The sequence below is a fragment of the Mustela erminea genome, chromosome 7 (genome assembly GCF_009829155.1).
Source record: "Mustela erminea isolate mMusErm1 chromosome 7, mMusErm1.Pri, whole genome shotgun sequence".
Classification (NCBI taxonomy): Eukaryota; Metazoa; Chordata; class Mammalia; order Carnivora; family Mustelidae; genus Mustela; species Mustela erminea.
The window spans coordinates 35878873-35903408 of NC_045620.1; the positions used below are offsets into that span (position 1 = coordinate 35878873).

The window sequence follows — 24536 nt, forward strand, 5'->3', positions numbered from 1 at the left end:
ACCAGGAGAGTTCTTTCTCCCCATCGCCTTTATCCTGTCATTTGTTTTGTTTGAACTACTTCAACTACAAAAGAGTTGAACATGCCTGAAGGTAAATGGATCAAAGTAGTATGTAGAGGAAACAAACCTGCTTTAAAAATAAAAAGGAAAATTGTTTTAAAAAATTAAATTAGTGTGTATCACTTTCTCTAAAGCAAGGGAGTTCGCACCAAGGAGTATATATCCAAAATGCCCTTTTCTGAACATGCGATTTAAAATTATATTCTCTTAGAGATTTTTTTCCTCCTTGAAACAACTCTGTGGTTTTGAACACTATGTTAAAATAATCCCAAGGAGCTCTGCTTCTGAACATTTAGGTCTGGAAAATCCTGTGTGAGGTGTAAGATTCCGGGGTGGTCTTTACAATGCAGATATGTTCCCATTTCTTCCAGTTGTGAGCTAAGAGAGATCCCTCTTGTGAGAGGTTAAAGTATGCAACCTTGACTCCTTTCCAGAAGAATCTTGACGTTTCCCAAGTGGACTCATTTCCATTTTCTGAGTGGATCTAGTCCTTGTTCATCACTGAATAAAGTTCTGGTCCAACTCTTCGTCTACATTGCATTTTAGGACAGGATCCCAGGCCCCTCTGATTGCTTGTATATGTATCTCCCCTTGGATCTATACATGATTTTTCAGAGGCGTTTCAGTATGAGGTTGGGATCGTACACTTAAAAAGCATGAAATGCTGAGAACCGCTGCAGTGATGAAACAAAGTGCCTTTCTTAGTGGTTTGCTCCTGCTAGCGCGCTAGCTGGCCCAGCCCACGGGAAAACTGACCTGCCCTGGGCCTGGGGTCTGGGCTGGGGATCCAGAGACTGGAGATGGTCTGGTGCTCCAGGCTGCAAACCCCAGGTTCAGGCTACTGCTTTACCACTAACTGGTTTGTGTGTTTTGGGATAAGTCACTCAACTTCCCGGGCCTCAGTTTCTTCTTTTGTCAAATAAAATTCTCTCCTATTTTAAGTGCCACCCTGAAGGTGAACTTCCATGTCGTAATTTCTGTAATCATTTTAAGAAACACATTCTTAGCACTTCCATGTGGTAATTTCTGTATCCATTTTAAGAACAAGGTTCTTCACACCGTCCACACTTTGGGATAACCGGGTAGCTTCTGGTTAAATCAGAATCCTTGAAATTTGGCCTGGGTATCAGCAGTTTTAAAAGGTCTATACAAAGGGGCACCTGGGTGGCTCTGTGAGTTAAGGCCTCTGCCTTCGGTGCAGGTCGTGATCTCGGGGTCCTGGAATCGAGTCCTGCGTTGGTCTCTCTGCTCAGTGGGGAGCCTGCTTCCCTTCCTCTCTCTCTGCCTGCTTGTCATCTCTGTCTGTCAAATAAATAAAAAAAAAACTTTAAAAAAAAAGTTTGGGGTGCCTGGGTGGCTCAGTGGCTTAAAGCCTCTGCCTTCGGCTCGGGTCATGATCCCAGTGTCCTGGGATTGAGCCCCGCATCAGGCTCTCTGCTCAGCATGGAGCAGAGAAAAAAAGGTTCTTCAAATACTGATTCTGATGAGAAGCCATAGTTAAAAATTGTTTTAAAATGTAGGGTGTGTGTGTGTGTGTGTGTTTAAATTTTAGTGGGTGTTAAAAGAGGCAGGGTGTGCTCAGAGCTGATTGTCCTTTATAGGAGGGGCGTGCAAGCAGCTCAGGAGTGTGCCTGCTCTCAAATGAATGAGAAACGCTTTGGGGACAAGGTGTCAATAGGCGTACATTTTCATCACAAAAGAAACGGTGTTCTGCCTTCTCCTTCAGGCCTTCTGTGTTAGTAACGCGGCGTTAGGACCCAACACGTCCCAGCAGCGTCATCTTTGCCAACACTGAGAAATTGCTGCCCTCTGTACAGAAGACGAGTTTTTAAAGCACCTAAATAATTGTCCAGGGTTTGCCTTTGATCCACGATCATTAATATCACTAATAAGCTCTCGAAAAGTGCGTGTGAATCTCAAGTTCACATGTGGCAGGGCAGTGGAAGAATGAACGCTTTTAAAATAGTTTGGCTCCGAAAGCACATCTGAAATAACCCTGTGGGAAAATCAGGAGAATTTCTCATCCTCCCAAGGATTACCTAGGATGAGATGCTGACCTTGTGTTTTAAGTTCAGTTACATTTCTTAAAACCTCATTCATTACGCAGCCTGATTTATTTTAGTGGGCGAAGTAGGCTGTGGGAGAGGACTCCGGTGAAGTAGAGTGTTCTTGTGGGCCTTTTGTTTTCGCCACAGTCCCCAAAAGATCATCTGTATTTCTTTAAAACACACATGCAGGCCAGCTTCCTCACGAGATTTACTACAGCTTTTCTCTCAGAAATTAGAGCTGAAGATTCTCTGGTCTTCAGGCTTCTAAGGCGATCAAGCCCCAGAAGGCCGAGTGTGCACGGGGTGAGCCGAGCGCTGACCTCTGCCGGGGAGAGGTCAGTTCAGCACACAGGACTCAAAAGGGAGGAAGAAAAAGCAACTCCTCAGCAGGGAGTTTGACTTGCTTTAGGGCAGAAGAGATTTTATAAATAAGTTCCCAGTCTCCCACGCCCTCTCACCGGCTCTTCTATGACTAGTCCTGTCTCCGCGCTTGGATACACACGCAGACACATGTGCACACGCACACATATACAGATGTATACACACACACACTGGCGTGTGGACGCAGATGGAGCTCTTACTTCCACTTGCTGCCTCATGTCCCTCTCCCCACCTGCCCCGGGAACTGTGGGTTGCCCTGGCAGAACCTTCTCCGGAGGAGGCAGGTGATGGATTGACTGGGAACTTTTCTAAGCCCAGTGGCTCATAAGGCCTTTTCTCTTCCTCCTTAACATGCTCAGCTGGTGAGAAGCATGCAGAAGGCTCTTTCCCAAACCCACTGTGGGTGCCCAGGAGGATTAATACCAGCCAATCCATTCCTGTTGTCAGAGAGAGAAGGTGGAATGGTGTATTAGGGTGACCTCCAGCCTTGATGTGGCAGACTGGGTGTTTGGGATGTGTCCCAGCAGGAGGAGCCTAGAAGGCCCTCTGTAACAATGCCAGAAGGAAGCAAGGCTGGTGAAGCAACAGACTGGCTTTGATTTGTGCCTTCCCCTTAAAATGCTGCTCCCCTGATGAGCCTTTTCCCGGTGCCTTCTGCTCGCCTCGGTGACCATCTAGAGCAGAGTGGTGACTGCATGGGCAGACCCTGGGGCATCTGGTAAAGTGTCCTCTGGGGCTCCCCAGGGAAGAGTGCCTATCAGTACGAAAGCACTTCTGGGAGCAAGATCTTTCCATGGCAGAGATTCAGGGGATCTGCTATTGGGGTTCCTGTTTTGATGCTAATTATCTAGCTGGAAGAACCTTCTGGATCTCACCTAAAACCTCTATACAGGCTCAAAGACAAGAATACTGTCCATCTGTGAATTTTCCACATCAAATTGGCTCTGTTTTCTCTTGAAGATAGTATTCCTTAACACCGGTTTATCAAGTTATGTGTTCTGGATCCTGGTTGGATCCTGGTTCTGGATTCTGGATCCTGGATCCAGCCCGATTTGGGCTGTTGTTCTGCAAGTTTATAAGGTCTAATTCAGGCCCTGGTTAACACTTCAGGAAAGCTCGCTGAACTTGAGAGCAACCTAAACTTTCTGCCACTGGCTCTGCATGTTCATCTAGGCCAGCTGCCCCTGTGAGAGCAGACTCAGACAGGGGAGATGGTACAAGAGAAAGTTGGGCTTGATACTTAACTCTGACTCAGTCCAGAGCAAATGGCTGGCTGAGGAGGGAACTTCCTTCTAGGGAAAAGCTGCTTGGTGGTGGGGAGGCCATTACCAACTATTTCTGGGACGTCCGGTCCTCTGAAAACCTCATCAAGAAAACAAGTCAAACATCACATTCCGTAAGGAGAGAAAACTGACCCAAGACCTTGTGCCCTAAAGTCCTTCCAAGGCCAAGCACCTGGGTTTACCTCATCTGGCTCTAACTATATAAAAGGGTAGGGAGTATGGATATGGAAGACAGAACCATGTTCGATTGCTATTAGAGGCTGTCAAGAGCTGCCTACACTGGCAGACCACACACTTGTAGAATTTAACCAGGAACCAAGTTATCTTGTGGTCCTATAGTTCATTCTTGTCTTGAATACACTTCTCTTTCTGTTGCACTGATAGCAGGCACTGAACTGATTTGGGGAAAAGCCAATGGTTTGTGTAACCGGAACCAAGACCACCACATGACGGAGCCTGGTACAGCTCCCGTTAGAGGAGAACTTCGCTGTTGCTGCGGAACAGCCACGCACTTAGCACATTGCAACATTGCAAATCAATGCTCTCACAGGTTCTGACACTTTTTACCTGGATCCTCTGCTCTGGGTCTCATGAGGCTCAGATCAGGGTGTCGGTCAGGCTGTATCTTCATCTGGAGGCTCAACTAGGGAAAGACCCATTCCCAAGCTCCCTTGGGTTTTTTGACAAAATTCAGTTCCTTGCCATTTTAACACTGTGGACTTCAGCCTCCTGTTGGTGATCGGGGGAATTCACTCAGCAACTGGAGGCCATTCTCGGGTTTTTGCCCCATAGCCGCCTCCGTCTCAAGTATGGAGAAAGCCCCCCTTATGCTGAACCTCTCAGATTTTGTGTCTCTGACTTCTCCTGAGACCAGCCAGAGGGAAAAAAAAACCCTGCTTTTAAAGAGCTCCTGTGATTAGGTCAGCCCCACTTGGAAAATCTCCATAATTTAAGGCCAACTAATTGGAGACTTTAATTACTTCTGCAAAATCCCTTCACAGCAGTACTTGGATTAGTGTTCAATCAAATAGCCAGGGCCCAGGAATCTCTGGGGGCCATCTTGGATTTCTGTCTACCTCCAGATCCAATGGCCCTTCCTTAGCTCTTCGCAGAGGGAGGCCCAGTTTAGTGGCAAGAACAGAGACTATCACTGGAATCTAGCTGGATTCCTTAATCTCTTAGCGGACTCTACATCCTGTCCCACAGAACACTTTTCTTTCTTCTTCTTACAGCCCTTTTCATGAATATGAACAGTGGCACACATTTATTATCATTTCACTGATGAGAAAACTAAGATGCAAAGAATTTTATGAACTTTCTGAAGTTAGTAAGTAGCAGAGCCTAGAATCCAGGTCTGTCCAACCCCAAAGGACAGAAATTCTGCTGTTGGGCTGCAGCTGTGTGAGCTTAATACCGCAAAGGCAAAAAAACAAAACAAAACAAAAAAACACCGTGCCAGAAATCGGGAAGGAAGAGCTGTGATTGGAATCAAGGAAGTCTGGCTCCAGAGCATATGCCTTTGCCACTCAGCAGACAGCCTGGCTTTGCATACCGAGAAGGTGAAAGCCAACAGGCTGCTCATCAGGCCCACGTGGAGGCACGGCACCCTGGAGGAAATGTTCAGGACCTCTTTTGTTGAATGTTGTACCAAGAGCTCCTAGGACATGCAGAAATACTGGGGTCGTGGCTGCGTAGGGAAAGGAGGTTTGGCGAGGTCTTTCCCACCCCCTTCAGACCTCTTCCCACTCGCTTTCCTTTCGCTCGCACTTTGTCCTTAGTTTTGTGCAAACCTGTAGCTGTTTCACATTTTTGCTCTCCCTTTCTGCATTGGGCCTCGCTTCCTTTTTAAAAAACACTTCCACACACCATCCTGGCAGAGCCAGAGAGAGAGACCCTAGAGAGAGCCTGATTGTTAACGTCCTGAACTTGGAGAGTTTATGTTTTTGGTCTCCAGGTTGAGGTTTTTCCTAGTTGTTCAGCGTGGGTGCCTCAGCGCATAAGAAAATTTTTGCATAATATGTAGTTCTGGCTTATCCTGACATGACAAACAGGTTAAAGTTGACTTGTGGGATATATTCCTAATCCCTCTGTGGTGGGTGGGGAGAGCACGGGGGAGTAGGCTTTTTGGGGTGTTGGGTGGAGGAAGGAGAGCTGCCCATAGGCAGTGCCAGGAACTCCCAGATCTGCCTGTGCTGGCCCAGCTGTGCACTGGACAGGGTGAACTTCATTGCATTCAGGCTACGTGGATGTTAGTATTGTTCAACGCTTGGATGATTTTTCCATGAATAATCTGGAAGTAGCCTGCCGGGGGGAAGCAGGAGTGTTGAGGGAATATGGGATGAAGCCGAATCACAGTTGCCATCACCTGACACTGGCCAGGATCCTCCCAACCCCCTTTCATACATGGAGACCAGCACCAACGACCTGAGAGGTGTAAGATGTGTGTGCGTGCGTGTGTGTGTGCACATGCGTGTGTGTGCCTGCGGGTGCGTGCACAGAGGAGTAGGGTGTAGTGAGTGAGGCTGTTTCCTTTCTGAGCCTCTTTTCCTTCAGTCTTATGTTCTAGTTCTGTGAAGCAGAAACTGAGAAGGAAATCTGAAGCTGCCCAAGAACAAAGGAACCACCTCCAAAGGGACAGGGCTTAGTCAGCCTTTGGTTCAGAAAATACCTGTTGCTATCAGATTTATAAAGATGTCACTTTTCTAGGCGAAACCTGCGGGAGGCACCGCTCAGCCTGGGGACAGTGTCTCCTTGGCAGCTCTCTGCAGCCTCCCTTGAGGCTTTGCAGCCCCTTTTTATTAATCACTGCTCTCCCAATTGTGTGCCTTTGAAATTCACACCAAAGGCAGGATCTGGACATAAATCTGGCAAATTCCCAGAAACTACAGCAACCCAAGCTGCAGGAGCTCGAGGTTCTAGTCTCGGCTGTTGCTAATCCTCTGTGTGGCCTTAGGCAAATCCTCCAACTTCACTAGGCCTCAGTTTCCCATCCTGGGAAAATAATGTGGGTTGGAGCCTTTGATGGGTAAGGTCTCCAATTGCATCACTGTCCAGTGAGTCTAAGACGGAGGCTTTTCAACTGCGCATGTCACGGCCCTGATGAAAGGAAGCCTCTCTGCACTCTTCAGGGTCAGAGTGGGAGCCAAATCGTTTGGTTGCCTGAGTAGTCATTAGGAAGCCAGCTGCAAACTTGGATTCCCCTCGGGGACCACAGAGCAGCCCCACTGGCCCTGCTGGGAGAGCTTCTCTTTAAAACAAAGCTGTTTCTTTCATGTTGCTGGCATCTGCTTTTGCTCTCCCTATAACTCAACCTTCAGGTGCCCTGGTGAAGATACTGCAGGGGAAGGGGCGGGGGCGGGGGGCGCGGTCAGGGAGGCAGCAGGCAGGTTCCTATTGGTTGGAGAGCCTTCACTCTCTCCCAAGTCCCCCCCCCCCCACTTGTGCGTATCACAGGTTAATACCAGACCCATGCCTAATGATACATAATTTAAGACTTGTAAAAGTTGCCTGGGACTTGAAAGAAACACACTCTAAGCCAGGAAGGTTGTGCCCGGCATGCAAGAGCAAGTAACACAGGTGGAATTTATGTCCAAAGCAAGAGAGCCACGCCCTTTTGACACGCACTCAAAGGGTGCCATGCAGGCGTGCCGTGGGACCTGGGGTCCCGTGAGCATCACCCCCACTTGCCCTTACTTTTAACCACCATCGGAAGGCAGCTGTTCACAAAGGGAAATTCGTTATTTTTAATAGTCCCAGAAATGTCTCATGGATTTGAAGTGACGCAACAAGATTGCCCTAATGGTTTCTAACCTTTGTTTTTAACACTTCTGGGGCCGACACTCTACAGAACTGCCCTGGGGCACCCTTCTGCCTCCAGTAACCAAGCTGTCTGTTGGCATTGCTGGAGACTGACATAGCCCAGGCCGGGATGTTTAGCTGCTTGTGGGGTGGAAAAAAAAATGCTAAGAAAAATAATTGTTGTTTTTGCAAACTATCTATTTAAAAACAGAACCTCAGGAAGCAGATTTCTGTTCCAATGCTAGGATGAATCAGAGCTCACAAAGTATAAATACACATTAGCAGGAGGAGGCTTCCCATAACCCAGTGCTTGTGTGTCTTCCCAGACCAGGAACCTCTGAACTGCTGCTTCTTATTCCCAGTAGAGGCGAGGAGCCGCAGCCGAAGCGGAAATGATAGAAAACGTGGCCCAGCCCAAGTTGCAAGCTTCTGTAGGTCCATAGGAATTATTTTGATTTTTTTTACTCTTTAAAGACAACTGGTGTTTAGTGACACACTCACTCACTTTTGGACAGACAGGTATACACTGTTGAGGAAGGTGGGAAACCCATGCTCTTGTTCCTTGGACTCCTGGGTACCTAAGAATTCTTACCAAATAAGTTAACTTTGACTCACTGACCCCTCAGATCAGCCAATAAACATGAAGCACTGAGACCACAACTTGCTCAAGGGGCAGTACAATTATTTTACTTAAAAATGATGTCAGGTGGCAATTTAGCAACAAACTGGCTTGCAGGCTAATTAATTCAGTTTAACAAGGAGGAAAAACATTGTAATTAATGAAGAGCTTATACTTTAGTGCTTCAGTAGAGTTGTTCTTAAATTTTACTACCCACAAGCCGGAGAAGAAGGGGAGGGAGGGAAGAGCTTGTTGAAAATACAGATTCCCTATCCCCACTCCTGGACCAGGCCTGGGACTCTACATGGAGAGAAACCCGCGGTCAAGTTATGCTTCTGATTGTTGCCCAGTCTCACTGGACTTGTAGTCAGTTAAGACAGAGCCACCACCCACTTTCCTGATTTTACATTGTCTAAGTCTAGACTCTCTCAGCACAGTCAGCTTCCAGTTAATTCCTTACTGGAGTTTCATGGTATGGTCTAATGCTGGGGCTCGAGTTGGTCACGTTTCTGGACGAAAAACTTATTTCTCTTCCAGGGTCTGCTTGAAGAGGGCCCAGAACATTAATGGGGAATGGGAAAGGTATGGAGTCCTTTCTTTTCCACGTCATCCCCAAGATAACCAGAGCTCCCTTGCCTGATTACCTCTACCTGGAGAAAGGGGAAAACTGCCCCTTAGGATCAAGGGCCTGGCTTTGAGCCATGCCCAGAGGAGCCTGATCGCTGCCTTCTCACTACTGAGAAGTCTTCTTAAAACAAATGTGAATCTCAAGATCACGTCCCTCCTGGAATAAAGAATTGCAGAGGCTCATTAAACTTTTTTTTTTTCCTCTTGGCACAAAAGCACTTGGCAACTACCCAAGGAATTCTGGGGTCCTGAAGAATCCAAGTTCACAAACCACTGGAGCAAGGTATTGCTTTGGGATGGGGTTTGAGTTGAGCACTGCTAAATCAGATGGTGTCCTGGCTCACTGGGTCTATACCAGAGCACTCCCTCCCTCCCGGCCACCCTACCTTCCAGAAACCAAATGTTCACTGGCAGAGATTAGGGACAGAAAGTACAGCTCCACCAGGGCAGGGAGATGTCGTGGGAATCCAGACTCGCTGGTGTCCAGGTCCTTTAGGCTGCCTTCCCAGCAAGCCCAGGCACACTGCTCTGAATTCTGACATTCTGACTCCTCAGTGCTCTCTGCTCAGGCACAGAAAGCTAGGGATATTTTTAAAGCCCGTCGCCCTTTCTTAAACAGACACCCATCAGAGAACATAGTTCCTAGCCTGATAGAAGAAAACTTCCCCAAGAAAGAAGAAAAACCTATGCAAACCGGAGGTGGCGGGTGGCCGACTGTGCAACGCTGGGGGACAGCTCCAGGGAGGGTAAGCTTTGGCTTGCTCCTCAGCAGCAGAGGACTCCTGGCAGCTCCACGCCGCTGCTGGAAGCCATCCATGTGCCCGTCCCCGCGGCTCATCCCTGGCTACAGAGGCGCCAGAGGCGAAGCTTCCCCGGCCCCACATGTGTGTTGGGGGTGGCGGTGGGGGGGGGAGGGCAGAGCCATTTGGCGTCTGGCCAGCAGCCACAGGAAGAACCACAGCTCTCCTGTCCTCAACAGGTACAAATGGGCAACCTCTGGAACCTCCTTGAAGGCCAGCTACCCGGCACCCCACGGCTACGTCCAAACACGGACTCCCCGGGCACAAGTGAGGAGTAGATGATTCTGACCCCAGAAGCTTCTAGCTACCACCTCCTGTGCATAAAACCACCCTGGAGGTGTGTGCGTGCACAGAAGCCACGAGGGTGTGGTCCAGATGGCAGGACATTAATATTAGTCCAAGTAACCAGGGAAAGAAAAAAAAAAAAAAAGACTGAAGGCACCAAATCACCCTCTTCCTCCCGGAACACTAATTCCAAGCTTTTTAAAAAACCCTTTTAGTATGGTGGGCATTTCCCGTGAGTGCTCACAAACAATTTACCTCCACACTACAGGCCGTTAACCCAGTGGTGTTTATTCAAGCAGTATTCACACTTGCTGTTGAGTAACAAGGGAATCAAGGCCCCCGAGATGGGGCTCGCACAGCTCTCTGGCTTCACAGCAGCCCAGGGTGGTGTGGTTTTTTTTTTTTTTGGCTTTTTTTGTTGTTGTTGTTGTTTTTTGGGAGAACTTCAGCTGAATTTTGTGGCTGAAAACGCTTTCAGTTTTCCCTCCGTGCCCCTGTCAAGCGCGGCCTATTTATCACACCCCGGTTACCAGAACAGACTCGGCGGGGTGGCAGAGGCACAAGGCAGAGCCAAGCAAAACTACATGAGCTCAGAAGAGGCCACACTGTTCCAGGTTTCATACAAAAAATTTAATAAATAGTACTTTTCAAAATTTATTGCCAGGAACAACACATCAGAGATGCATTTGTATGTTCATAACACTAATAGGACAATACAAAGTATCTTCACGGTCTCAGTGATGAGCCAACGAAATTAACTTTCATAAGCCTTTTTGATCTTCAACTTTGCAATAGCATTTTGATTTCCTCATTTAAGGCAGGCAGTGTACTCTATGGCAAATCTAAACAGTGATCTTACTGGACATTTTAAGGTTCAAGTATTCAACTAGCTTATAAGAATACTCCCTAAATGCAGTAGATAATGAAAAAAAAAAAATCTACAAGTGGTTCAGTATTACATACGAATGGTGAAAAGAAATCAGAATTTACAAAATAAGATTGGTGTGCTTCCAACTTCACACAATTTGATATTTTTAATGATATTCAACCACTCACGTTTTGGCTACGTAAAGTTGAAGCTCAAAGTTGTTCCCTTAAACTGCTGTGTAGCCAATCACCTGCCTGTCTCTTTTCAAGTCTAAAGCAGAGAAAAAAAAAAAAAAAAAGAACCTGCTGTTCTAGACTAATTTTCAAACTGCCTCAGTCAGTCCTTAGAACGTGTTTTAAAGTGATGCTATAAAAGGTGTTTTAAACATCTGACGTCGTACAAAAAAAAAAAAAAAAAAAAATTCCACCAGTATTCCAGGCACTGAAGCCCATCCTATTGTTTTAAACTATTTTCAAACACCTTAATTTTGGCTTATAGGCAACACGTAGTAAGAAAATAAGTTCAAAAAAATAAAGCCATACACTTACAATGCTATCAAAAACCTTCAACTCTAAACACGTACATATAAATAAAAAGGAATGATGTTTTAAGGCTCTTGATTATTAAGTTAATAAATCAAATATACACAGTGATTAATAAAAAAGAATTATTTACATAACTATACAAAATTCTACTTTGACACATTTTTCCTCTTTAAATTCTTCATTTTACCAGCAACTGCTGACATCAAAGTCCCCCCTCCCCCAACAACATCAACAACAAAATACAATAAAAAAAATAAATAATAAACTCATTTGTGATAGTTGCTGTGGTTCTGAGCTGCAAAGGCACTTTCAAATACAGAACTACTTGTACGTCATCATAAAACCAATATACAAAAACAACTCAAGAGTCAATAAATATAAATAAAAACTATGATCCTAAGACTGCATCACCATTGGGACAGCTGGCAGAAGTGGGAGCTCAAGGCCCAGGGGCCGGGCGTTGTCCGGGGAGCCTGGTCCGAGAGCTGGCGGCTGTGGGCCGTGTGCGCCAGGGGGTGGGGGGCACTTTGGACTGGCTTTTTGCATAGCTGTGAGATGCAGCATTTGATTTCCCAGCCAACCACAGAAACTACCATTGCCAGTGTAAGCCAGCTTGTCAAAACTTAAATTAACACAGGAATTCTAAGTCAACGACAGCCTCAGACTGGACTAGGACACAACAGTTGAAGAACTACAAGCCCCCAGCACCCTCAGACTCTACCTAGCGGCGGCCGCGCCCGCGCTCTGCTATACGATGTACTCCATCCGGTTTAAGCTCTGGGCGCTTTCCAGGTCCCTGTTGTCCTGTTTGTTTGTCCAGTTTGGGTGTTTGGCTGGCGTGCCGTTGGGGGGCTTCTCCTCTCGGTCTACCAGCGTGTAGGCCGGCTGTTTGGCAAACCGGGCTTTCTGCTGGTGCTTGTCCATGTCGTCCTCCTCCACCTCAGAGTTGTGTGTCCTGATTTTTGACATTTTGGAGTTTTTGTTCTCGTAATCCTTGATGGGGACCGTGTTGGCCCCGTGCTTCTCGATGGGGTTTTTGATCTGGTTCAGCTGCTCCCGAACGTTGTTGGTGGTGTTGTCCTCGGAGGCCGAGCGAGCATGGCTGCTGGGCTTCCGCCGCTTCCGCACGCACCAGTAGAAGGCCGTCACCAGGCAACAGATCCAAGCCACAGTCAAGACGGAGCTCAGCAGAGGAACCAGGAAATCTGTAAGGCGGGCACAAAACCAATGAGCTCTCAGAAGGAAAGGAAAAAAAAAGCCATCACATGAACAACAGAATACCAACACTGGTGCGGCTCCTGCCCGTCATTCCTAAAAGGGGTGCCATGGGGACAAGTCCCTTTTCACAACCACATATTGTCACTTCACAGCTTGATAAGCAAGTACAGGACTGGGGCCCTTGGGGACCCTGACACGTTTGTCCCCAAAGACCAGGTGCAGCAGCAGCTCCTCGAGGCTCCTGATGGCTCTGTGGAGAGGAGCATCTGGTTCAGTCCAGGAAAGTCTGGCTCCTCGGGCCGCAGCTCACTAGAGGATCTGGTTTGCAGCATGACCTGCAACCCGATCGGAGCACGCACAGCTCAGATGTCCCATATTCTCATGTACCCAGTTTCTCACCTCACTCGAACAATGAGGGTCAAAAGTGAGCGTGGCTGTCCCGCAGGGCCATCAGGCTGCCTACCAAACCCGTGTCTCACGGTGCTTAGGCCAGACTGTCCCACGACACCAGAATGCCACAGCAGGGTTTGCCTGGCCATGAGCTCAGGGCACAGCAATGCTCTGCCCTAGGGCTCCGCAGTGGACCTAGAGACGGTGCGTGTTTGGCAGGGGTGCTGGCTTCCAAGAGCGCAGCATGGTGGCCAGGAAAGAAGGTACCTCTGCCCATCACCCCAGGACCTTAGTCATGGCAGCTGGCCTCTGTTTTCCCCAGTTATATGGTGGGGTGGTCCTCAAGAGGGGAAACTGTCAGCTAATTCCCCACCTGCTGGGTGGTGAGCCGAGATCTATCGGACAGTCCTCCCTCTAGGGCACCGTCCCCACCTGCCACCTACCTGTTCTGTTCTTCAGAGGCCGCCTCTGCACTCGCACTTCCGCCACGGCAGCAATAAGTGAGCTATTCCCATCCCTTTTACTAACGAGATCTATGATTTTGTCAGTGATCTCCTTGATCGGGTTTCCATCATCCCGGATGTCTTCGGCAGACTGGAAAAAGGAGAACGGTCAGCTGCACGGTCACGGCAACACTCCACAGGAGCCATTACTAAGAGTTACTGAACACGTGTGCCACACTCACTTGCAGCGACTAACTCAAGTTTGGACAGTGGCTAACTCAAGTTTGCGAACCACCCACAACCAAGTAATAATGAAGCGGGACTGGGTCTCGTACTTACAATGGCCACGTGTATTTCATTGTTCGCAGACGGGGAAGGCTCACAGGCTATGTAGATGGAATATTCGGCAGAAACATTCTTTAAGATATTCAGATTCCTCAATTCGCTACAAATGTGCTCCGTGGTGAGACCCTAGAATCACATTTGAAAACCACCCATGTAAGATACTGGAAAAAATACTGGAAAAAAACAAAAACCAGCCGAGGTTTCCTGGGAAGTCAGGAATGGAAGCTCGACAAGCGCCTCGCTGGGGACGCTCCTGCTTCGGAACAAGCAGACACACACCGCCAGGCCTAACTGAAAAAGCGCTGGTTCCGTACCGGTGACATCATCTCCTTGTTGAAGGTGAACGTGATGTTGGCACAGTTCTCCTGGTAGTAGGGGTCGGAGGTGCACTTGGTCTTTACTGGCTGGAGACTGGAAGACCGGCACTCGCCCACACCCGTGCAGGGGCGGACGAAGCACTGGTCATCCAGGATCGGGATGCAGCTCTGCCCGCTGGGGCACTCACTGTGCCCTTTGTGGAGCAGGCAAGGTCGAGGACCACACCAGACCTGGAGAGAGAGAGAGAGAGAGAGAAATGGAGAGGGCGGCTCAAGAGGAACGCCAGGCTGCAGCAAGCCCAGCACGGGGGCGAGCGGCGCATCCCTCCTGCCGTACCTTGGAGCAGGCGATCCTTCCGTTCAGACACTGGCAGGCATTGCAGTCATCGTCCCACCTGGCCCCGTCTGGTATCACACTCCCCACGGTGATACAAGGTCTCCCTGAAACTGCAAGGTAGGACGCCTGAGTGGAAAGGGCTGTCCTTTTCTGTTGGGCGCTCTACTCTTCACTTCCTCCTCTGCGCTGGGCCACGGGAGAACAGGTCTTCTTCCCTCACCGGCTGCCTCGGCACGTGGTCCCATGACCACCGGGCTGTGCCAGGGCCGCCTTTGTGGGGGGTGACGTGAGCAGAGTCGCTTACAGCTGAGCTTGGCCATTCGCTAGATAGGGCTACTGGTCCACAGAGTGGGAGGAAGCGCCCAGAACAGACCTGAGCCCAGCCCGCAGCCCATTCTCACTACATCTGCCCCGCATGCCCCAAGCAACACGATGAATGCCTGCTGTAGGCCACATCTTGGGATGGTTTGTCACAGAGCAGAACTGCCCGAGAGCCGGACTACAAACAGCTACCCTAGTTGTAGGGGGCCCCTTAGGCTTCCCCGGTCCCCGTGACTCCCTCTGCACATCCCCCCTCCATGTTCTCTCCCGAAGCACAGTGCGCGCTCGGGAATAGTCAGAGGGTAACCGCAGTGACTAGGGCCTGCTCGCCCCATGGGCAGCTGCAGGCTGACCCACATACCTTCCTGGCACTTGGCACCGCTGTGCCCTGGGGGACAGACGCACCGGTAGCCATTAATCTCATCCACACAGGTTGCCCCAAACGCACATGGTGAGGACTGGCATTCATTGATGTCTAGAAGTGGAGATTAAGTTTAGGCTCCAGTGGGAAGCAGTGATGTTTTTTCTAAGGTTTGACTAACCTAACATACAGATAAAGCATATAGACCCTAAGTATAAGTTTACTGAGTTTAATGAGTTACATAACCAGCACCTAAATAAATCGATCATCAGTACCCCAAAAAGCACGTTACTGCCCCCCAAAGATCATTAGCCTGACTTTTGAGCAGCTGAGGGTCAGTTCAGGAGGCAGCAATTTTTGATGAAATAGGTTCCTTTTTATCAGATGGTACAACTTAGAGCAAGGACTAGCAATAAAGGGTCAAATATTTTAACCTTTGTAGGCCAATGGGCTTTGTCATTACTACTGTACCCTGTTGTAGCATGAAAGCAGCTTTAAGACAGTACATAAAGGAGTAGCTGTGTGCCAATAAAACTTTATTTACAAAAAGAGGCTGTGGGTCAAGGCAACAGTTTGCCAACACAATTTAGAAACATGAAATAGACCAAATCTACCGCCACTTAGTGCTGAAGACCAATCAGTCCCAGACTCAAGCACTAGTAAAATTTTAAATAATTTGGGATGAGAATGAAAATTATAGCTATCCTGCCCAAACTAAAGAGCATATAAAAAGGTAGGAAAGGTCTCAAAATAAAAACCTTAAGCACCCTGAAAAACTGTACTGCCTGCCTCCTGTTTTAATCATTTCACCAAGGCCTGACCAAACCTTTGGAAATCACTAGACCCTAGTCCCATCCACTGCCGACAGCTCTGTCCTCTGTGGCTTATGTCCACGTGCCAATGACTTCAGCGTAGTCAAGGGGAAAAGCACTCTTTCCTTGCGGCCTCAGAATGGATTAATCGTCCAGTTCTGTGGCTGGTAAACTCTCTCCCATAGGCGAGGGCCATACTACCGGGGGAAGGACCACCAGGTACCTGGGAGCTTCTGGCCCTAGCCAGAACCTTAATCCCAGCTGGAGGTGGGACGTTATACGCCTCTCAGGCAGGGCTAAAGGGAAGAGTGACTTTAACCATTTTCAAGATGAAAAGTGTTGGTCTGAGGGCTGGGAGTTAGGGGCAAGAACACCACTGGGGAAACCAACTCGGCCTGGTCCTTACTTATTCTGCAGTCAGGTCCAGCAAAGCCGGGGGCACACTCGCACCGGTACCAGTTGTCCCCATCTACACAGGTGCCACTGTTGTAACTAAGAAGAAAGCAAAGACCGCCTCAGTTACTGACCTCCCAATCCACGGATCCACGACTCCACCAGCCAGTTCACGGGGCGCCATGCCAGTTACGTTAGGTGGCTCTCACCCCTGGCCACACTCCCCATTGCCTGGGGAGCTTTAAAAATAATAGTGCCCGGGTCCCACCCCCAGAGGCCCTCAGTCACAGGTCTCCGTTGCAGTCCAGGCATCGGAACTTCTAAAAGCTCCCCAGGTGATCCTTGTGGACAGCCAAGGTGGAAAGTCTCAGCTCCCAACGGGGAGACAGCCTGGCTGATTAAAGTGTGGTCTGCGGACCAGCAGAACCAGCGTCCCCTGGGAATATGTGCCCCGGGCAGGGTCTGCAGCCCCACCCAGGCCTCCAGCAGCAGAACCTGCATTCCAGGCAAGATCCCGGGGGAATACCCATGCACAATGCGGCCAAGAAAGGCTGGCTTCAAAGGTGGTCATGCTTACCAGGGATGAGGACTGCAGTCGTTGGTATCTGCAAAGTAAAAAGACGACTTAACACCGAGGCCTTCATCCGGCAAAACAATTTAAAAACCGTACGTAGAAACACCCCTTGTTTCCCTAAGACCTGTCTGATAGAGTTGTAGTTTACACCAGCAAAAGGCGCTGACGACCTCTGTTCAATTGGAACCAGGCCTGCGCCACAAGTTTGTTCCCTATGCCGTGGGACACCCCACAGGAAGAGGCCCCGCTCAGGGCGGGCAGGGGGCTGTGAGAAGGGAAGGAAGACAGGCTGCTGGTCAGACCCATGCTGGGAGCGCAGACACCATCTGTCTCCACTTATCTCCTCGGCGACTTTCTCATGCCCAGGTCAGGGCTGCAGTCCATCAAGTGCGTTAGAACAGACCCAGGTGAAGCAGAAGCAGACATCAAACAGCTCTGCTTCTGGTTTCCATCGCGAGTCCCTGAGGGTGTCAGGCTGTGCTCCTGCAGCCCTTGCAGAGTTCAGGGCATGTGGGGCAGAGGGACACTCACTCTGAGTACAGATGGGCCCCTCCCAGCCTTCTTTGCAGACACACGTGAAGGAGTCCCCGTTGACCACACAGGTGCCCCCATTGTGGCAAGGGTTGGGCAGGCAGCTGCTGTTCCGGGCTACAAGACAAGAACAGACAGGACCACCCTCCTTGAGGCTCCACGGACAGTCCCAGGAGCCAAGAAGCAGACCTGCCGGGAGAACAGTCCTAGGTGTCAAGACGGCCACGCCCACTGCCAACCCCATGTGGGGCAGAGCTACCTATGTTGCACGTCGTCCCTTCCCAGCCTCCAGGGCACATGCACTTGAAAGCGTCCCCTTCATCATAGCAGGTGCCACCGTTGTTGCACGTGGCCTCGTCACACTGGCTGTCACCTGAAGGAGGGGGATCTCTGTGTGAGCCCCTGGCCAGCTCCCCCTCACAGAAGACAGGGAAGGCTGGAGGAGTTCCGGGGATGGAGGGGACCCCCCGCCAGCCACCACTTACGTGAGTGGCAGGTCTTTCCTTTCCACCCATTTTTACAGTCACAGTAAAAGTCGTTGACAAGGTCACGACACGAGCCCCCATTGTGGCAGGGATTCTGGCTGCAGTCATTAATGTCTAGAATCAAAGAGGAGACACCCAGCTCAAGAAGTTTCCAGAACTGTTCACGGCCTGAAGAACCGCACCCCTTCCTATGACCACCTCCACCCGCTGGTTTCCACTCCGAGGTCCAAGACCAGCTGAGCAATCCCAGGACTTCACTCTTCACACTTTCACTCTTCAGCAGGAGGAAAGGAGCCCTCAGCTGGGTTACTCGTAACCCCACAAGGTGGCAAGACAGGGAGAGGCCTCTGTCGCTGCCATGGAAGTTAACGTCAGCACAGGCACAAATTACAATGAAAACAGAAAGAGGATTACATTCCCCGCAAGCAGGGGTATTTGTCCTAATGACAGTCTGCCTTTACAGCTCCTTGCAGAAGCTCCTCCCTGGGGCCTGTCATAGGCACTCACAAACACTAACAGGACACAGGCAATGCTATCCCAGGACAAGAACAGTTGGGGTCTCAGGGCCTCCTTCCCATGAAAAAGACAAGCCTCCTGTGAGGATTCCCCTGCCCACCCCCACACCGAGCATCCCAGAGCTGTCTGGCCCAGAAAAGACCACACACTCACTGGTTTCACAGTAGGCCCCCTCCCAGCCATCACTGCAGATGCACTTGTAGGAGTTGACCCCATCGATGCAAGTGCCGCCATTTTTACAGGGGTTGCTCTCACAGTCGTTAATATCTGTGAAACGAAGACAAAAAGCTGGTGAGTAAAGGACACCCGACGCCATAGCCAGGCACTGGTCTCAGGACCACCTCCTGAGAAAATGAGGGGCCAGGGGCTTGCTCCACATTCTCAACTCCATCAGGACCCTTTCTCGAGTTCAACAGGCTGCTCATCAGGCAGAAGCCTCCAGAGGATGCCTTGTCTGTCTTAGTGCCTCAGAGGCTAAGCTGCTTGGAGGGAGCAGGGAAAAAATTCCTACGGAAAAGCGGGACCACCCAAACTAGTAAGATTCCAGAACATAAGTGTGCTGAAGGGTCAGAGGCGTCAGTGAGCTCATAAATTAAACCTAACTTGGTCTCGGGCCCTGGGTTGACTGGGAAGCCTCGCTGGCCTCAACTGTAATGACTCAAGCTCAAATGCTCCCCGAGCTGGGCAGAGGCGGGGTGAGGGGGCACCCTGCCCCATCCCCCGAGAAGGGTCTTACTTTCATGGCAGTATGTTCCAGTGAAGCCTTTGTTACAGTCACAGGTGAATTTGCCTCCCGACTGACTCTTGCACTTCCCGTGGGGACCACAGACGTTCGAGGAAATATACCGCACCCCCTCAGGTGTGTCGTTGGAAGCCATGGCCACTGTGCAGCTGTCAATCACTAGAAGACAGACTCGGGATTAGATCACGGCCACGGACCCCCGAGAGACATGGCATTCCTAAGCTGAGGACCTACACCAAGCTTGCTTTCCTGGAGAAAGGCACCCTTTGGTTCATGAGGGTAAGATGTCAAGAGGCACCTTGTGGCTGAGACTGTGGCAGTGGGCCACGTCACACTGTGACAGGCAAAGTTGAAACTCCAGGCAGACAGAATTTTGTTTTTAAGGCATTTTCCCCTGAGGTGGCTAAGAAGCCTACATGTCTGTGGGCCCTCTCCTCCCTGTGACATCTCCTCAGCCTGGCAGAAGCTTGCTAAAGGAAGCTGGACAGCTTCATTTCCTATGTAATCATACATAAGCTAGCAGGAAGGACCAAAGAACCTGTAAAGCTGTGTCACCTACTATAACAGCCCCGAGACACGTGTGGCTATTTAGGTGAATTAAAATTAAGTAAAGTCCCCCTTTCTAGTTGTACTAGTCACACTCAAGGCTCCTGGGGCTACCATACCCGACAGTGCAGATAGCAGACACTTCCACAGCTGCAGAAAGTTCTGGCAGTGCTGCTTTGAGGGCCATCACTGTGCTGCAAACCAGAACAGGTATGCTCGCCCCTGGGCTACCTGGGGACCTGGCTCTACTACCGGCGGAGCCTGAATAAACGGCTTCCACATGTTCTGACTTCCCTAAGCAGTCAGGTTAGGGTCTCTCCATCTCATCTGAACGGCCTCTGAGAACATCAAGGGGCAGCGGCCAATGGGGCAAGAGGCAGCAGCTACCCAGGGCAGCAGGCAGGGGAGGTACCTTCGCAGGGAGTGGTGCGACAGTGGTCTTTAAGGTGGGAGCAGTTCTTGCCCTCGTAGTCCTCGGGACACTTGCAGAAATAGTCACTGGCACGGTTGTAGCACTGGGCGCCGTTCTGGCAGGGATTGGGCTCGCAATAATCTACGTCCAGCTGCGGGGCCAGGAGCAGGGAAGGGGAGAGGAAACGGAGCTGTGATTATAACTGCTCTGGGGCGGCAGGCGCTGGAATCAGACCCCTTCACCTCCTTCCATTAGAACACCCTACATGATACAGTTATGTCCCAGAGACTGTGCAGGGATGCACGGGCAAAACAGGGCGGAGTGGAAAAGGTCAGGGGCACAAAGTCAAATCGACAGGCTGCTGACACTAGGAAGAAAACCACTCCTCGGTGTCCTTCTACCTGCAGTCACCTAGAAGTCCCTGGTCACTGGATGTTAACAGACTTCATGGCGACTCCAGAGTAAGAAGGGAAGGGGAGAGGAGGGGCAGCAAGAGGAGGGAGCCCTGCTGGAGAAACTTGGCATATGGAGGTTCTAGCATCGCTCACCTGACAGAGGTTTCCAGAGAAACCAGTGGGACACAGACACTGGAATCTGTTGATTTCATTCTGACAGTGACCCCCATTCAAACAGGGGTTGCTGGCGCATTCGTCGACCTCCCTCTCACAGTGATCGCCTGCATAGCCAGGTGGACAGATACAGCGATAACCATTAACCAAATCCTGGAAGAGGAGAAGGAGGGGGGAGAAACACATGCTTTTTTCTCTGCACTCCACAAACAGGGCTGCGGCAGTCCTGCGTGACTGCCGCGGTTCCGCTGATCCGCCGAGATCGCTCAGTGCCCAGCCTCTCGAAATGTTTGAGAGGAATTTCTATGTGCAGGCCTTAAACATGGCTCCCAAGAGGCTGGGGTGGGTAACATGAGCCCAAGTGAAACGTCCAGAGAATCACTCTCCACCTTCATTTTTAAATCTCACAGGGACCAAGCTCTCCCAGGGTCACATACACCTTACAGATTTGTGTCAATCAGTAAGGTTTTCATCTTTAAGCTAAGATTTACGTACCCGACAGGAGGCGTCATTCTGACACTGGCCAAGGCAGTCATTAATATCTGAAAAATAAACAAGTCATCATATTAAAGAGGCAATTTCCATTGAAGTTGGGCTTAATTGAAAAGTGTTCTCTGCTCAGGACAGATAAAAGCCTCAAATCAGAGTTCCTGTATGCTTCCCCTGGCATAAGGTTATTACACTGGGTGGGAACTCTCCCTCATTCCTCCAGACTGAGCAAGTGAACTTCACATCATTGTTTGAGCCACCTTATCAGCACATGGCTGTTTTACCGGCTAAGGAGCCTGATAAAGTGCCAGGTTTTCCCTTCTGCACTGATCCCTCCCTCTCCAAAAATACTGCCTCTCCGAGGTTCTCCTTTTACCACACTTCGAGCTGGAGCGGACATACAGACCTAGAAAGCCTTCTGTACCAAAGTTTCACAGAAATCAAAATTGAAACAAAGGTACTCACTTATGTCACAATTCTGACCGGTCCAGCCTGGGAGGCAATCACAGTAGTAGCTTGCGATCAGATTCTTACAGGATTTGGCATTTACACAAGGTTTGGCCTCGCATTCATTTGCATCTGAAAGAAATGTGGAGGGGCAGTGAGAAATGGAGATTTACCCCCACTTCCCCCGCCCCCAGCCCTATTGATAGTTTCTCTGAACCAGGAGACATTTTAATAACCTAGCTAAATCACAGATACTAGGTTCCCACTATTTGGAACAGCTGATCCCTCTCCCTAGCCATTACCCAATAAGGAATGCTAATTGATAACTTTCCGGCTGCTGGTTAACAACTGGCGCCCAATAGGAGAGCAGACAGCCACCAGGCACTGCTGTGCGGAACTCGGTGCAGCCTAGTTGCTGGGATTTAAATGTGGCAGGAAGAATGCAGACAGCTCATTCCTCATGAGACCATCCCAGTTTGCAACCCAGCTGAACGCTCCTCAGACAGACGATTGACATGGTTCAAGGAATCTCATGACTTTCCCACAGGGCCTAAAAGAGCTAGGCCATTTGCATTCGAGTTCTCTCTCCCAGGCCCGGTGGACTCTTGACAATAAATTACTTTTTAACACGATGGTGTGCAAACCCACACCACTACCCACAGGCTCATCTTCCTCAACAGCCCGGCTCATCAAAGCCAGCCCTGATGCAGGAATTTCCTTACCTAACTGGCACGTTTTGCCAGTCCACTGGGGTGGGCACACGCACTTGAATCCATTAACCAAGTCCTGGCAGGTGCCCCCGTGGGAACAGTTATTTGGAGAACAGTCATCAATGTCTGTTGGACAAAAGGGAAAAGGGTTGGCAATTTAATCTCCGTCCCTTTGACAATTAGATCATTTAATGCCAACCCTCACATGAGGAGCCTTCACTTAAGAGCCAGACACCTGCTCTAAGGGACTGCTGTGACGGTAAGGCCCGATTTTAGCTTTAAATCCTCCACTGCCCCAGTTCATTTAATCCCCAACCTAAGCAGCAGGGAAAGCCAGCTGGATCCCCAGAGCATCGACCCACTGGTAACATGGGACATCTAGCTCTGCCCACCTTTGATTTTTAAAGAAAAGTTTCAGCATGGCTCAAGGGTGGCTAAGAAAAGGCAAGGAAAAAGAAGTCTTCACTGGTAGAAAACGTCATTCTTATTAGCTCACAGAGCTTTCCCAAAATGACGCAGCTGGGGTCCCCACCCCCACTTCTGCCCGGGACTACAGTGGCCTCCTCCTTCATCCGCTGCCCACTTATGAAGGAGCAGGCTCGCTCTCTGAATCTGCTAACGGGTTCCTCACAACCGGAAGACATGGGAATTCTCCTGTCCCATATCAAGAGGACACAGAGAGGGAGTGGGGGTAATGATCCATCCTGCAAGAGGCAGGCAGGGCCACAGGGCCAGCCCCGGTGGCCTGACCCCCAAACCCCCGTTCTTCACCAGGCTGTCAGGGTGCTGACAACAGTGGTTCTCGGGCCTGGTTGCACCTCAGAAACCCAGGTGCTTGTTTAAGAATGTGGACTCCTTAGGGGTGCCTGGGTGGCTCAGTGGGTTAAGCCTCTGCCTTCAACTCAGGTCATGATCTCAGGGTCCTGGGATCGAGCCCCGCATCGGGCTCTCTGCTTGGCAGGGAACCTGCTTCCTTCTCTCTCTCTGCCTGCTTCTCTGCCTACTCGTGATCTCTGTCTGTCAAATAAATAAATAAAATCTAAAAAAAAAAAAAAAAAAGAATGTGGACTCCTTGATCCCGAAGGCAAACTGGGGATACCACATCTACAGGGTCCGGTCCAGCCCCCTGGCGGTTCTCCCATGCAGCCAGGCCTTGCAGCCACAACAACTCTGCACTGTAGCTTCCTCTCTGGGGGCCCCCTACCCCCCATGACCAAATTCAAAGGTGACAGCTTCCCTGCAGGCAGCTTCTCCATGGCTGCAAGGAGGACTATGACTCGATTCAGAGGAGGCCGAGCTCCAGGGAGCACACAAGGACAGAGGTATCCACGCAGAAGTTTCCTCCAGGAACTAACTTAGGATGAGGATGCAGGGAGACTCCCGGTGTCAAGGCTAGAAGCCCAAGCCGGGCCCCTCCCACCAGGACAGACCCATCACAGAGACCTGACAATGAACCCAGCCCAGGTCCCAGCCCCCAACCCACGTATCTCAATACAGCGATCCTCAGGAAAACGACAGGCCAAAGCCCATACTTACTTGTGGAACACGTGGGGCCCGTCCAGCCTGGAGAACACTCACACTCAAACCCCAGCGAGGTCTCCCTGCAGCTACCTCTGTTGTGGCAGGGGTCAGACAGGCACGCGTGCTCCGCTGCAAAAACCAGGAGAGCAGTCAGCAAGGGACTCCCGCTTGGGGCCGCCTCTGTCCTCTCCCTGCAGCCAAGTCCCACGCCTGGGCCACCAGCTCCAGCTCACTTCAGAAAAATGAAAGCAAGCATGTGCTGTATAACCCTGCTGAGTCTATGGGAGAAGGAAGGCCTCTCTCTCCCAAGTGTCTGCGGCCACATTCCAAGGCATCTCAGGGCTGGGTCACCGTGCGGCAAACAGCCCCTACATCCCCCATGCTAGGCAGCATCACCAGCTGGGAGACCCTTACGCTGCTTGCAGGAGGTCTCAAAGACCCACAGAACTGCTGGGATGACAAGACTTTGCTTCCAAGGCCGTTTTCATCCTTTAACAACTCCTTAAAGTGTGCTGTTATTTCTTAAGCTGAGTGTACCCGAAAATTAAATGAAGGGCTCTTGTGCCACCTGGACCACTTACCGATTTCACAGTTGGATCCCGAATAGCCCTCAGGGCACGAACACTGGTACTTGTCGGGACCCGTGTTGCTGCAGGTTCCCCCATTGAGACAGGGCTGGCGGGTCCCGCAGTAGTTGAGATCTGCCAGAGACCCAGGGAGGTCAGCGGCTCAGAGCGGCCATA

At 50.2% G+C, this 24536-nt stretch overlaps 2 protein-coding genes across 2 annotated transcripts in view; one reads left to right on the forward strand and one right to left on the reverse strand.

Annotated features, from left to right (window-relative positions):
• The window catches only part of SLX4IP (SLX4 interacting protein), a 193066-nt gene extending 184062 nt beyond the window's left edge, over positions 1–9004 (forward strand). Inside the window, 1 exon segment of the mRNA XM_032351417.1 lies at positions 8727–9004. The gene's annotated coding sequence lies outside the window, so the exon portion shown is untranslated.
• Positions 9005–10294: 1290 nt separating this feature from the next.
• The window catches only part of JAG1 (jagged canonical Notch ligand 1), a 36317-nt gene continuing 22075 nt past the window's right edge, over positions 10295–24536 (reverse strand). Inside the window, exons 7-26 of the mRNA XM_032351414.1 lie at positions 24375–24494; positions 23809–23922; positions 22285–22398; positions 21581–21694; positions 21122–21168; positions 20606–20779; positions 20058–20208; positions 19094–19258; positions 18511–18624; positions 17842–17955; positions 17616–17729; positions 17357–17473; positions 16829–16856; positions 16265–16350; positions 15047–15160; positions 14365–14474; positions 14025–14258; positions 13705–13836; positions 13366–13516; positions 10295–12519 (exon numbers count right to left, since the gene is read on the reverse strand). Coding sequence (XP_032207305.1) covers positions 12062–12519; positions 13366–13516; positions 13705–13836; positions 14025–14258; positions 14365–14474; positions 15047–15160; positions 16265–16350; positions 16829–16856; positions 17357–17473; positions 17616–17729; positions 17842–17955; positions 18511–18624; positions 19094–19258; positions 20058–20208; positions 20606–20779; positions 21122–21168; positions 21581–21694; positions 22285–22398; positions 23809–23922; positions 24375–24494 — 2771 coding nt within the window. The 3' untranslated portion in view covers positions 10295–12061. The remainder of the gene's footprint in view (positions 12520–13365; positions 13517–13704; positions 13837–14024; positions 14259–14364; positions 14475–15046; positions 15161–16264; positions 16351–16828; positions 16857–17356; positions 17474–17615; positions 17730–17841; positions 17956–18510; positions 18625–19093; positions 19259–20057; positions 20209–20605; positions 20780–21121; positions 21169–21580; positions 21695–22284; positions 22399–23808; positions 23923–24374; positions 24495–24536) is intronic.